Below are 13,309 nucleotides of genomic sequence, written 5' to 3' on the forward strand. Positions count from 1 at the left end.
CTGCCATATCCCAATTTAAATAGTTAGACACAAAGGGCAACTGGAATTTTTAAACAGTTTTTTAGGGATTCCTGTTCATTGACAATTTGTCAGAATAGGTCTCAAAGATATTCGAGTAGACGCCTCACTCACTTATCGTGACATGCTTCATCATCGGCGCCTATCCACACCCTGGTAGGATGAAGGTTTAATTGAACGATTATATTCAACAAAAAACCTTAGAACAAGTTTTTATCAATACCACAGGTACCCGACGAATAAAGGAATCCTTTGGGTATATCAGTAGGTATTTTAACAGCAAAAAATTCACCTGGATCCCTGCTTATCCAGTCAGATTTCATTGAAGAACTCCCAATACAAAATCTTGGTTGAGTCGGCCCTGGTGGTATCATCCTACCAGGGTGTGGCTAGGCGCCAATGATGAAACATGTCACGATAGGTGAGTGAGGCGTCTACTCCAACATCTTTGGATATTTAAGAGGTTACCTTTGAGAAGTGGAGTTCCGCGAATTGAGCGGGGATCAGTCTCCCGCGGAACGGCAGGTAATGTTTAGCAGCGCGCCAGCAAGATGCTCGGTCGCGGCTACCCGAGTCAATTGAGAAGGCTCCTTCCCCTACGCGACCGAGCATCTTGCTGGCGCGCTGCTAAACATTACCTGCCGTTCCGCGGGAGACTGATCCCCGCTCAATTCACCTTACGGAACTCCACTTCTAGCGACTTCTTCCCTTATCCACGTCCATACAAACCTGGCCCACACCCGTTGTGGCCAGCCACCGGCTAGCATGGCTTGTATAAGTTAGGCAATATCTTGTCCTGATGATGATCCCTGTGATTCAGTAAATGGGATCGAAACGCCGTCAACTTTTAAAACACCATATACTGTAAAATGTACAAAATGCCATGTTTGGCAAGTAATGGTGTTTAATGGAATTTCTGTCATTGAGATATTTACAGAAAATAACAGCTCTTGCCTAAGAATTCTGTCCTATTCTCTGACTATCTTCCTTTTTATGTCAAATTGTACATGCTTGGGTACAGGCTTGTGCCCCTCTCTATGAAATGTTGAAGGTATCCCTCCAGTATATTCTAGATCGTCTACGTATATAGTACAGGGAATAAAATGCTATATAAATAATCATGGTGCTATTTTTCGTTTAATGGAAAAGTTAGATCCAATGTCAGTAGCAAGACAGAACACCAGAGGGGTCGGCGGACATCTGTGCTTGAGGCCATGGGTTATTAAGATCTTGGGAGAATGCGCTTTGTTGTCTTTCAAGAGTACTAGGGCCTTAAACCCCTTGGCCTCTGCGGTAATTTTGCCGCAGTGCTGGGTGGGAGGGGGTGGGGGGTCGTGCGGCGCCGCCATGCTTGTGACGGAACCACACCGTCATGAGCCACGGTGGGCTGTGCTTATGATGGAGTGGTTCCGTCATGACTCCGCTTACTCACGAATTCGCCCGCACAGGTGGGGAATCAGTGCCTTGTGGGCGGAGCGGCCCCGGCATGACGGGACCACTCCGTCATGAGCACACACCACCCGTGGTTCGTGACGAGAGGTTCCGTCATAAGCATGGAAGAGGACATTTTCCAACCATCAAGTGAAGTGATGAGGTAGGACCAGGATGTGAAGTGATGAGGTAAGACCAGGATATGAGTTGATGAGGTGGCAACCGGATAAAAGCAGGGAATAGAGGAAAGGTAAACAGGAAGGGACCATCTTGGGGGCAGAATGGGATACAGGCAGGTAATTAATGGGCAGCAAGGTGATGGGTACCATGGAGACAAGGGACCAGAGCTGGACACTTAGTGGGCAGGCAGTGAACCCAATGGGGCAGATCAGGTGAAAAGAAGTCACACTCTGGAAACTGTCAGGCGGCAAGAAAGTGGTGGAGAGAGGACAGAGCAGCAGCAAAATCCATCCATACATGTCCTGTGTAAATGTCTGTCACCCTAGCAGAATAGTAAAAAAAAACAAGCATTTGCAATGCAATAGGTCTCACATTTACGCAAGTTTGAGCTATTGGCATTTGGTTTTTAAAACATAAATAAATGGCATTGTCATTTACAATGACAATAGCTTGAACACGCGTAAATGCGATTCCTATTACATTGCAAATGTTATAACGTTGTGCCCCCTTCGCCCGTGAAAACATAAACGGTCAGAGCCCTAGTGAGACCCTCTAGGATTTTGTGATTTGCCTTGAAGTATTACACGTTGTATAGTGCCTTTATTATGAGTTTATCCTTTGCTGCTCCTAAGTGGATTCCACAGGTCATATGCTGTGACTGGTAGCATAATTTCAATTTCTTTGGGTATCTCCCTGTCCCTCCAATCTGGACCCCCAGAGCATATACTAAGGTAGGTTCTAGAATGGAAAAAGGAAAGGAAAAAGCTGTATGGAGATGGAATCTGTCCTGAAGAAGCTGGTGAGAGAAAGGCGCGGTAAGAGCATCCCTCGACAGATCTTCATGGACGCCTTGCTGCAGGGTAACCTGAGCTAGAAGCAGGTGCTGGAGGATAGCATGATCTTCTCACTGGCAGGATGTGTTATCACAGCTAACTTGTGTACATGGGCTTTATATTTCCTCACCACATCAGAGGGCGCTCAGGAGAAGCTTTACAAGGAGATGACCCAAGTACTAGGCAAGGGGCCCACAACACTGGAGAAAGTTGAACAGCTCAGGTATTGCCGGCAAGTCCTCTGTGAGACAGTACGGACAGCTAGACTGACACCCATTGCGGCACGGCAAGGCTTCAGGACCTGGGAAACAGTTTCCATTGATTTAAGGCTGAGAATGAATAATTATGAGTAAATTAATGTGCCGCAAAAATGCTGCTAAATTTCCATATTTGTGCCGCTAAATTTCCATATGTGTGCCGCTAAATTTGCTAATCCATGCCGCTATATCCTGGGGGGTCTTTTTGTCATGGTTTTCGCAACATTTTTGTGTTGGGGAAACTGCTTGGGCCCTTGTCAAATACAATCAAGCATTGGTTAAACCAATAGGTCTGGCTTTGGCTACCAGACTTTTTTTGTGTTTAATAAGCTTTATTAACAACTAGATTGCAAAGAAAAAAATGCAGTCATTACGTGTGAAATACCAGTTGGTGAGAATAATAACAATACAGCAGAGAGGAGAGCTGTTTACAGTTTTTAACAAGAGATGAGGGAAGGGAAAATGTTTTTACTTAATACAACTGAGGGTTGATTAACATTGTATGATAATATGGAATAACTTAAATGATTGGGATTTCTAAAGGGTTAGTATAGTGGCAAAAAACTATTGAAAAAGAAAAAAGAGCAGAGAAAATCAATTCATGAAGGCTTAAAGTTTTCATATCAAATGCGAAGTACTTGTCTCTTTGCAACCTTATTCAAATAAGAAGTTAATGGTAACCAAAAGAAGTCTCTATTTATATGCGGTTTACACGAAGAAGCAAATGCAACATCCAACCTATGATAATGGCAAACATTATTCCACCAAGCTTTAATTGAATTTTTTGAGGAGCATTTCCAATTTATTGTAATTTTTTGAAAAGCTAAAGCTAACATGAGATCAAATAAACCATGTTACACAGGAAGTTAATCCCAAAGTGTTAGGTAGACTACCAAGTAAAGGTGATACATTGGACAAGGGAGATTGTAAATTGAAAATGAGCAAAATGCGGACAAAACATTTTTCCAGAATGAAGCAGTAGGAGGGCAAATAAAAAGAAGATGCAATAAATCTGCAAAAGGGTGGCCACAGGACCAACACACTGAATTATTTGAATGAGAAAAAGTACCAATAGATATTGGTGTTTTGTATAGTTGGCTACCAGACTTTTGACGTTGCCAATGTTTGCTATCTTATAGGTATTTAAAGATTGGGCCAGCAAGGGGTTTTGTTTAAAATTCTTAATTTCAGCCGATGAGGGACTGCAGTGAATTTGGTACCCACACTACTATTGATTAGTGGCTGAATATAACTTCTCAAGAACAAATCAGTAATGTTACCACACTAACAAACTAATAAAAAACAATAACCAGTTTTTTTGAGTCAAAAGATTATTATTTTCTTTATGACAGGGACATTCAATCAACAATACAAATAGGGTACAAAAAATGCATTTGGGATATACAAGGAGCATCCAGTGTATTCCAAAAATATATCTCAAAATAAGTCTACACTGCTAACGAATGATGACATAATGATTTCAAATTAATAAAATGAAAATCAATGATGATTAATAAATAACAAGCAGAGTTAGACTCAGTTGTCGACGTTTCGGTCTTTAGGAGAATGTTTCATAAGACCATCATCAGGACTTGCGCTTTGAGCATTACAAGTGATGACCCTAAGAAAAAACTGTGACAGAATAACATAACATTACAACCTGGTTATTAAACATAAAAAATTGATATGCATATCCATTTTCAAGAGATACAAAAGCAAAACAAGTTTATGAAAATTTAATGATAAAACTACATTGGGCGTGTTAAAACACATGTTTAGTCGGTGTGGCGACTAAATGTAAAAACAACAATTGTTAATAAATCACATTATTGTTGGAAATGTTATTTGCTTACATTGAAATTCCTGAGACATACACTTCCTAAGGGGGTCAGAAATGTTTGATGATATAATTCAAAGCTCCGTCGGATATTAGATCAGGAGCGTGAAAGCAGAAAATGCTGAAAGACAAGGGTGGCAGGGTCACGATATTCCGAAGTAAAGATCTTTAATTGAGGTAGTGAACCGTATTGGTATTCAGAATTACCTTGTGCATAAAGCTTAAAGCAGAAGAAGTCCAACTATCGACTGCAGATATGGCTTCTAATTTGGCTGATGAAAAATCACGATCTATAAATGAGAAAGGTTGTGCTTATTGAAAAAGGGGGCAATTTTCCAGCAAATGCCTGGTAGCTAATCAGTTGTTCTGGACACTATGTATCTGCGTCCTCCACAACTATTGTAATTGTGTGTCTGCAAGAACTACTAAATCACAGGCCGGACAATCCCCCCCCCTTTTTTCAATAAGCACAACCTTCTCATTTATAGATCGTGATTTTTCATCAGCCAAAACAGAAGCCATATCTACAGTCGATAGTTGGACTTCTTCTGCTTTAAACTTTATGCACAAGGTAATTCTAAGTACCAATACGGTTCACTACCTCAATTAAAGATCTTTACTTCAGAATATCGTGACCCTGCCACCCTTGTCTTTCAGCATTTTCTGCTCTCACGCTCCTGATCTAATATCCGACGGAGCTTTGAATTATATCATCAAACATCACTGACCCCCTTAGGAAGTGTATGTCTCAGGAATTTCAATGTAAGCAAATAACATTTCCAACAATAATGTGATTTTTTAACAATTGTTGTTTTTACATTTAGTCGCCACACCGACTAAACATGTGTTTTAACACGTCCAATGTAGTTTTATCATTACATTTTCATAAACTTGTTTTGCTTTGGTATCTCTTGAAAATGGATATGCATATCAATCTTTTATGTTTAATAACCAGGTTGTAATGTTATGTTATTCTGTCACAGTTTTTTCTTAGGGTCATCACTTGTAATGCTCAAAGCTCAAGTCCTGATGATGGTCTTATGAAACATTCTCCTAAAGACCGAAACGTCGACAATTGAGTCTAACTCTGCTCGTTATTTATTAATCATCATTGGTTTTCATTTTATTAATTTGAAATCATTATGTCATCATTCGTTAGCAGTGTAGACTTATTTTGAGATATATTTTAGGAATACACTGGATGCTGCTTGTATATCCCAAATGCATTTTTTGTACCCTATTTGTATTGTTGATTGAATGTCCCTGTCATAAAGAAAATAATAATCTTTTGACTCGAAAAACCTGGTTATTGTTTTCTTTTAGTTTGTTAGTGTGGTAACATTACTGATTTGTTCTTGAGAAGTTATATTCAGTCACTATTCAATAGTAGTGTGGGTACCAAATTTACTGCAGCCCCTCATCTGCTGAAATTAAGAATTTTAAACAAAACCCCTTGCTGGCCCAATCTTTGAATATACATTATCTGCCCAAGCCCACAAGGGTATATTGGGTTGCTCACCCTCTTTCCAAAATGTTATAGGTATGGCATTAGCTGTCTGTCTTTTCACTTTGATAAGGCGTTTGGAATTTTTCATGGGTCTTGCAAAATAAAACACATTTAAAAGGACGTAATCTGTGTGAAAAAACATCAAATGTGATACGTTTATTATAAAAAAAACATAGTTTTCAATACTAAATGACTTATGCTGGAAATCACATGCAAATACAGAGGGTCAAAATTAAAGGACTCACTGACATTAGCCACGTTAGTATTTGCAGGAGTACATCTGTGAATAAGTGGCTATAGTGAAAAAAACACTTAGCCAATGAATGTGCATTCTATACTCGCTTCATTCTTTATGAGGAATGCAGTATGTAGCAATACTGTGGCCGATGTGGAAGATTGTCCTTTGAAATTGCCCATTTCTTTCCTACTGATTATCCTTTCCTCCCTGTAGAAATTTCCCTACAGTACTGGGCCCATTCCACTGACCTCTTATCCCAATCCTCAGACGCCTCTTATTCTTATATCCTGTTGGGGTCAGCAACTTGTCATGCATCTCCCCAGGCTTCCTCATATTTTGTATCTGTGTCACCTTTCTGTGCATTAAAGAAATTGTCTTAATGCTGAAAAAATGCAAGTGCCTTGGGGTGAACCAGCTGCAGACTCTTCAGTAACATTTATCTCAAAAATTATTTTTCAGTATTCCCTTGAGGACATCCTGGCCCCAAAAACATGAACATAATTTTCCTTGCAATGTCCCTCTTCCTGTGCATATCTGCCACTTAAAAACGCTCAGACGGCTGAGACTGCCATCTGGGCCAGGCATTGCTGCCCAGTCCCTTGAGGCATATTTTTGGTCCACTTCTGTCTGTCTATGCTGGGTCTTTGCTGTGTGTCACTGGCCAACTCCTGTAAGCCGACTTAGGTCCCTGTAAAGTGCACAAGACTACCCACCTCGCCAGTAGAGCGCATAGCATCAATAATATACAAACTCTAGTAGTATGTTCTGGGAGTGACACAGGCGTCAGCCTCCCATTTAGTTGTCCCCTAAGCTGCACCAAGCCAGATGGGGGGTGCCTGTTTCGTGACCATTATACGATGCAGTGGCAGGATAGCTTTCTACAAACCCCCTCCTATGGCCACACCTAAAATGAACCAATTCTACTTACATGCAAATGCAATGCATCAATGTTTTTGTACAGTTGGTATCCATCATACCCCGCCAGGTGATAGCCACGTCCTGCCCATCTTCCTTGTCCACAAAAAGTTCAGTGCATGGCAGTGTCGAACTGGGACAAAAAATAGGCTTGGGCACCAAAATTAAAGTGGCTCCCTTTAGTGAAGCAAATGGCTGAAAAGTGGTAATATCAGGGAAATCAAGAGGAAAAACCAGCCCATCTGCCATAAAACTGACCTACAGCTGCTAAAACAAGCATTTGCAATGCAATAGGTCTCGCAGTTACGAGAGTTTAAGCTATTGGCATTGTACATAACAATGCCTTTTGTTTATGTTTTTAAAACAAAAACAAAAATAAAAGGCATTATTACCTGCAATGTCAATAGCTCAAACTCACATAAATGTGAGACCTTTTGCATTGCAAATGCTTGTTTAATTTTGAAGACAGCTTATCGTATTTTAACATGATGTTCAGATCTTGACCACAGCAGGCACTGAGTACATATTGTCCATGGACGATGCAAAGACATGCACGCAGAAAGCAAGGTAGGGGCTGGTCCCAGAGAAGCTAACCAAGCTATGAGACTTAAATGCCTATATTTACTTAACGTCATGTGCAATTGTGCTGTTTGGAGACACATTGAAACACTCAAAGTTTACCTGCACTGTTTGAGCAGTGCTGCACCAGGAAGCAACCAAACATGACACATCGACAATTAAGGCCCACCAACATGTCTCTACTTCATGTCACACAGATTGAAACTTACCGAATCCCGGCTCATTCCCTGTGTAACTTGTTTTCTTGAGCCTAAATGTGGCAGGGTTATATTCACTGCTCCGCATCAACCTTAAGGCTAAACAAATTACAACCACATTTGAAATCTGTAACATCAGGCAATGTAAGACAGTTAGGAGGATGAAAAGGCACGAAGAAAAGGAAAATGCACATTCGTTAAAGCATTAAATAAATGAGGCCAGTCCCAGCCAAATGCCACTTGTGAATCACTGTATTCTGAGAAAGGGTCTGTCCAGGGGATGCTTCCGGTCCGATTTTGACCACCACCACATCCAGCATCAAAGGAAAGGTCGGGTGCACAAGACATCACAGCAGGGCCGTTGCAGGAGGGTATGAAATCACTCCTCCCACATTGCTCGAATCAAGCACAGAAAGGAGGCACAACTGGTCAGGACGCTTATAAAACAACATCCCGGGCCCTCCTCTTCTGGTTACTTTTGAAATTCCAGTTTCATGATCAAAGTGTGAGCCATATTTGTCAGGCCTGTCCTCACCCAGTCTGTCTTGCCGGGACATGTCATAACTGGGAAAGTGAAAGAGCAGCATTGCGCGCGTCCTCCTCAAACGCCGCAAGCTAACACCGCCGTACGCGTGCACATCTCCTGTCCTCCGAGTTGTGCTAACGCCGCCGTAAGCGTGCACAACTCCTGTCCCCCTTCGGCCAACAAACTGACGACAATAGATCTCGCCAAGGTGTGCAGCGCATGCGCTGTGTCGCTAGACGAGACATAAAAATAGGCCCACATACTGATCTGTCAGGCCAGCCCATCGTGCACTGCCTGATTGCCTTACAGGCCAGTGCGACCATGGTGTGTGGCCATTGCACATAAACGCCAACCCAATATGTATTGTGATGTTTACAGATTTTGTGATTATATTAGGAAGATCACAGAGGAAGAGATATGCGCCAAAAAGAATCACAGCCTCTACGAGATAGTAAAATGTTCATTGTCAGTAAAGTGGCTCCTTTCATACAGGCAGCAATAATCTGGGGAGGGAGTCTGCATCCTTTCAATCTCTTTTGAATATTTTCCCAATTAAGAACGAAAACAGTAATTGTAGATGACAGCAGTTCAGATACTTTTTGTATTTTTTTAACCTGTGAAATAAACAGAGGTTCTGTTTTTAGACTGCAGGAGGCACTTGAAATCTGTCCTGGGAATAGCTGCTGTATTGTTCTGCATGTTTTCCACACTTAACATTTAAAATGCAGTTTTTAATTGCTTCAACTATAATTTGTGTAGCAATGCTATAATTAAAAGAAACACGAAGGAAGAATGTGTATTTATTTCCATCTTGTGAATCTAGATTTGTGTGAATGCCTCTATTTTGTCTGAGATCCCATCAATAAAAATTGCACTTTTCAAAATGGTACACTTAATTCCCCTTTCTGATTTTAAAAATAGGACGACCACCATATCCGGCCGTTCCACAGAAGGCTCACAAAACGTGCACTTATTTAAAACCAGCATATTCTCTTGACTCCTTGACCAATGCTGCACAAATCAGCAGTGTCCACTCTCCAGTAGGCATGTGTACGGTCACGCAATGCAGAGGCTAGTTACTCTATAGTGGGTGGTACAGATCATTGTCACCTCAGAAGCACCTGCAAGGGTGTCAGCCTCCCTCAGCTCTATGATTGGTACCTAATGCAAATGAGGTCCACCGCCCCAGAACTGTGGCACCAAATGGCAATTTGGTATCTTTGCGCTAGTACCTTGAGGGGGAACAACTCTCATGGTCGACCAGCATTTTACCATTCCACATCTGGTAAAGTGAGTGTCCCAGGAGGTTTCTCCGAGATCTACCAAAGAGTGTAAGAGGGCCAGGAGACCTCATCATCACCTTTGTAGAAGAAGAGTATGAGAGCGACCCTCACAGTGGTGCGGTGCATAGCCCACCTCCAATAAATAGGATTGATTATGTAGTATAAGCCATTCAGTTTACTCAATTAACTGTTCAGATGTTTTAAAAATAACACATGTCTGGGCATGAACCATAAGGAAAGAATAGATTTGTGAGCCAGAATTTTAATAATGGTATGAACTCCTATTACTCGTTAACTTTACGCTTCTCTTTGACCAAGCACAGCTCTATGCTATAGAAATACGATTTGAAAAAATACATACACACACTCACACACACTGTTTTATGAAACAGGCAATTGTATGTGCATCGCATCTTCTCAACTAACAGATTATCTTTTAGGTATGAACAAGAAACCAAGTCTCTCTACTATGACGGTTCCACTTACTGTATGACTGAATTGACTCCTTTCTGCCATTTTTGATTTCAGTAACAATGTCTGGTCTTCTCTTTTCCAGAAAAGGCCATCTTTCAAGCAGATAATTGCAAACCTGGAATCAATGTTAAGTGACAGCAGACTCCCACAAGAATGTAATTCCTTTTTACACAACAAGGCAGAGTGGAGGTAGGCATATTGTAAAGTTCAGAAAATAGGACTGCATGAAAGGAATATTAATTGCAAAATAATTCTAAAGTTTCTAAAAAAAAATGCAAATTAGTACATGTATTGTAGGGCATCAGAAGATATATTTGAATTAATAATGTAGTTCTCGTTAACTGCTGCATTCTTAAAACTAGCCAGTACAATTATAGAAAATTATGATTTGCTTGCACTTAGAAATGTTAACAGTACCCGTGTGAATGGTTCTCCCGAGTGATTCTTTAGATTCTTCCCGTATTGGGCCTTCATCTGGTCTTTGCTTATCTATCAGTGCTCATGTAGTTTAGCAAAATATGTCACATGCATGGGTTTTGATGCGAAGAAGACATCACTTCCCCCAAATCGATAATTACAAATCTAGGCGTTCGCCTGAACCAGACTCTTACTATGAAATCTCAGGTAGTGTCTACCCCTGGCACCCGCTTTCATATAATGAGTCTGTCCATCACCCCCACTTTCGGTGCGGAAAACCCTAGTACAGGCACTAGTGATCAGCTGTCTGGACTGTTTATGGTGAACGAATTTGCCATCTCTTCTAATATTTCTGCATTTCTTCATATTTCATCTAAACCAACAGGAATTCTGTGCATGTGTATTAAAGCTGTAAAGACCTCAGAGGTGGTTAAAACAACCAGCTTTGCTCTGTTTCATTCTAGCGGTGATGTTCATCATGTCTTGCTGCTGGTACGTTGTATCCTGTATAACAATTCCCCGCCATTTTAAGGGCAGCCATGGGGAGGCTTGCAACCCACAGAAGAAATATGCATGACCTACATGGGGGTGGCATGTAGGAAATAACTTTCCATTTAGACTGTATTCAAAAGGAGGTTAAATAACATTTGCTCTGGACAACATAGGTACCAGAAGCATTTGCTCCACAGTGTTCCAAAATGAATCCTCAGTCATTGCAAGTCGCATCTGGCATATATGTTATAGTTGAAATGGTTTTTGAACTTTTCAGTGTCTAGGTAAGAAAAGTGAGAGACACCATTGCACTCTGGCAGCCTATGCCCAATATTGAAAAGATGAAGGCAAGTGTCAATAAAACTGATGGGCAATCCGTTCAATGCTGACTCCCACATTCACAGGTATGTGTGTACAAACCCATCAGGAAGAAGAGTTAATGGCCCGTCGGTACATTTCCAGCAGCAACACGGAGGAATTACCCTAGTAAGCAAAGGAAGGTGCAGTACAGTTCAGTCCTGGAATAATTCCCATTCTGTGGACAGGATGTGCCCTACCATGAAGCAGATGCTCAAATCCGCAAGGAAGTTAGCAAGCCAGGCTCACTAAGGGATCCAGTATCCAGGAGGGGAAGGCCGCTTACCTCCAATGGAGGCAATAGCGATGAGAGGCTGTGGGGAAGCATCACACAGTGATGGTGGAACAGTCAAAGGAGATGAACATAGAGGCTTTGTCTACTGTTCAGTGATGAGGTTGCAGCAGAAACAGTCTTGGCCGGTGGTCCAGGGCCAGGCGAAGACCATAAAGCAGCTGAAGGAGCAGCATTGTCTCTAGGTAGAGCAGCCCGTGAGATGATCGGATCCAGGTAACCAGACCATGACATTTGATAGCTGTGTTGGTGCTAAGCAGGATATGATAGGGTCTGCATCAACAAGGCTGTAGTGCACTCTTCCTCTGGAAAACCTGAACGTATATCTAGTTGCCAAACTAGATAGAATGGCAGGCCTTGATTGGTTACTCAGGTAAGGTAGCTCACACCTAAGACTTGAAATTTTAAAAACACTGTATACGCATTCTGGAATATTGTAGGACTGCGTCACCACTGTAAGTCTAAGAAACGGGGTGTTGAAGGGATCTGTTTTGTATTTTGGGAAGGGATCGTTCTCAAGGATTACAGAGCTAATGGAAAAGCATCGGGCGATTTTAACAGGGTTTCCAAGCACATCTTAGCTATCTTGTTCTTCATGGTCTCACTATTTCTTTCTACTTTACCTACATACTTGAGATAATAAACACAATAGAAATGCTGCCCGATCCCTGCGACCTAACAACTGCCTGCACTCTTTTACATTGTTGTTTGATCCAATCTTGTTTCTCAATTTTTGGTGGCTTGCTCCTGCAATTAAGATGAATCTTTTAGAGTTGGTGCAGGAAATAAATCAGCTACCAACATTCATAGCAACATCAGCAGTGTTAGGCAATGCAGCATTGTTAGCAGCTGAATTGGCTAGGTTATTTGACCTTGAAACATCGTCATGATGGTGCTAGTGGGCAGTGTGCTTCGCCACCTTTTCTAGCATTTGCAAAGCATTTAACAGATTAACAACATATTGTCCATTTTTATAGGGGTACCTGTCGAGTTCATGAAACCTCTAGGCATACTAAGGAACCCAAAGTAATGTGTTACTCCAAATATATAATTTGAGTCTCTGTACACGGTAACGGTCTTTTCTTTGGCTAGGACACAAGCCCAAATGAGAGCAATAAGTTCTGCTACATGGGCAGATTTCACAGTGGGTAAGGTGGAGATTTCCACTATTTGCTATACAATACAAACAGCATAAACAGAAACATAAGCATTTCATCATGATCCATCTACAAAATTAGTTCATTCACATTCGTTGAGTGGTGGATCAGTCAAATCAGAATGTGGCTTAGTAACATGAGCAGTGGTTAAAACAGTCATTCGAAGCCTCCATCCTCACTAGTGGGCACTAGAGAGGTAGAACCCAGGCATGGGCAGCAGATGAAACTGATGTGGGAGGCAGGCAGTGACAGTATTTCATACCAACGCAGTCTAGTTTAGAGAGATGTTACATGAGAGTGAGGTGCAGCAGTAGTTAAC

At 41.5% G+C, this 13,309-nt stretch overlaps 1 protein-coding gene across 2 annotated transcripts in view; it reads left to right on the forward strand.

Moving 5' to 3' along the window:
* The window catches only part of MAP3K20 (mitogen-activated protein kinase kinase kinase 20), a 1,049,056-nt gene that overhangs the window by 670,559 nt on the left and 365,188 nt on the right, over positions 1 to 13,309 (forward strand). For both annotated transcript variants that reach the window (XM_086956144.1, XM_086956145.1), the window contains exon 10: positions 10,358 to 10,464. In XM_086956144.1, coding sequence (XP_086812270.1) covers positions 10,358 to 10,464 — 107 coding nt within the window. The remainder of the gene's footprint in view (positions 1 to 10,357; positions 10,465 to 13,309) is intronic.

The sequence above is a fragment of the Lissotriton vulgaris genome, chromosome 2_1 (assembly GCF_964263255.1).
Source record: "Lissotriton vulgaris chromosome 2_1, aLisVul1.2, whole genome shotgun sequence".
NCBI classification, from domain to species: domain Eukaryota; kingdom Metazoa; phylum Chordata; class Amphibia; order Caudata; family Salamandridae; genus Lissotriton; species Lissotriton vulgaris.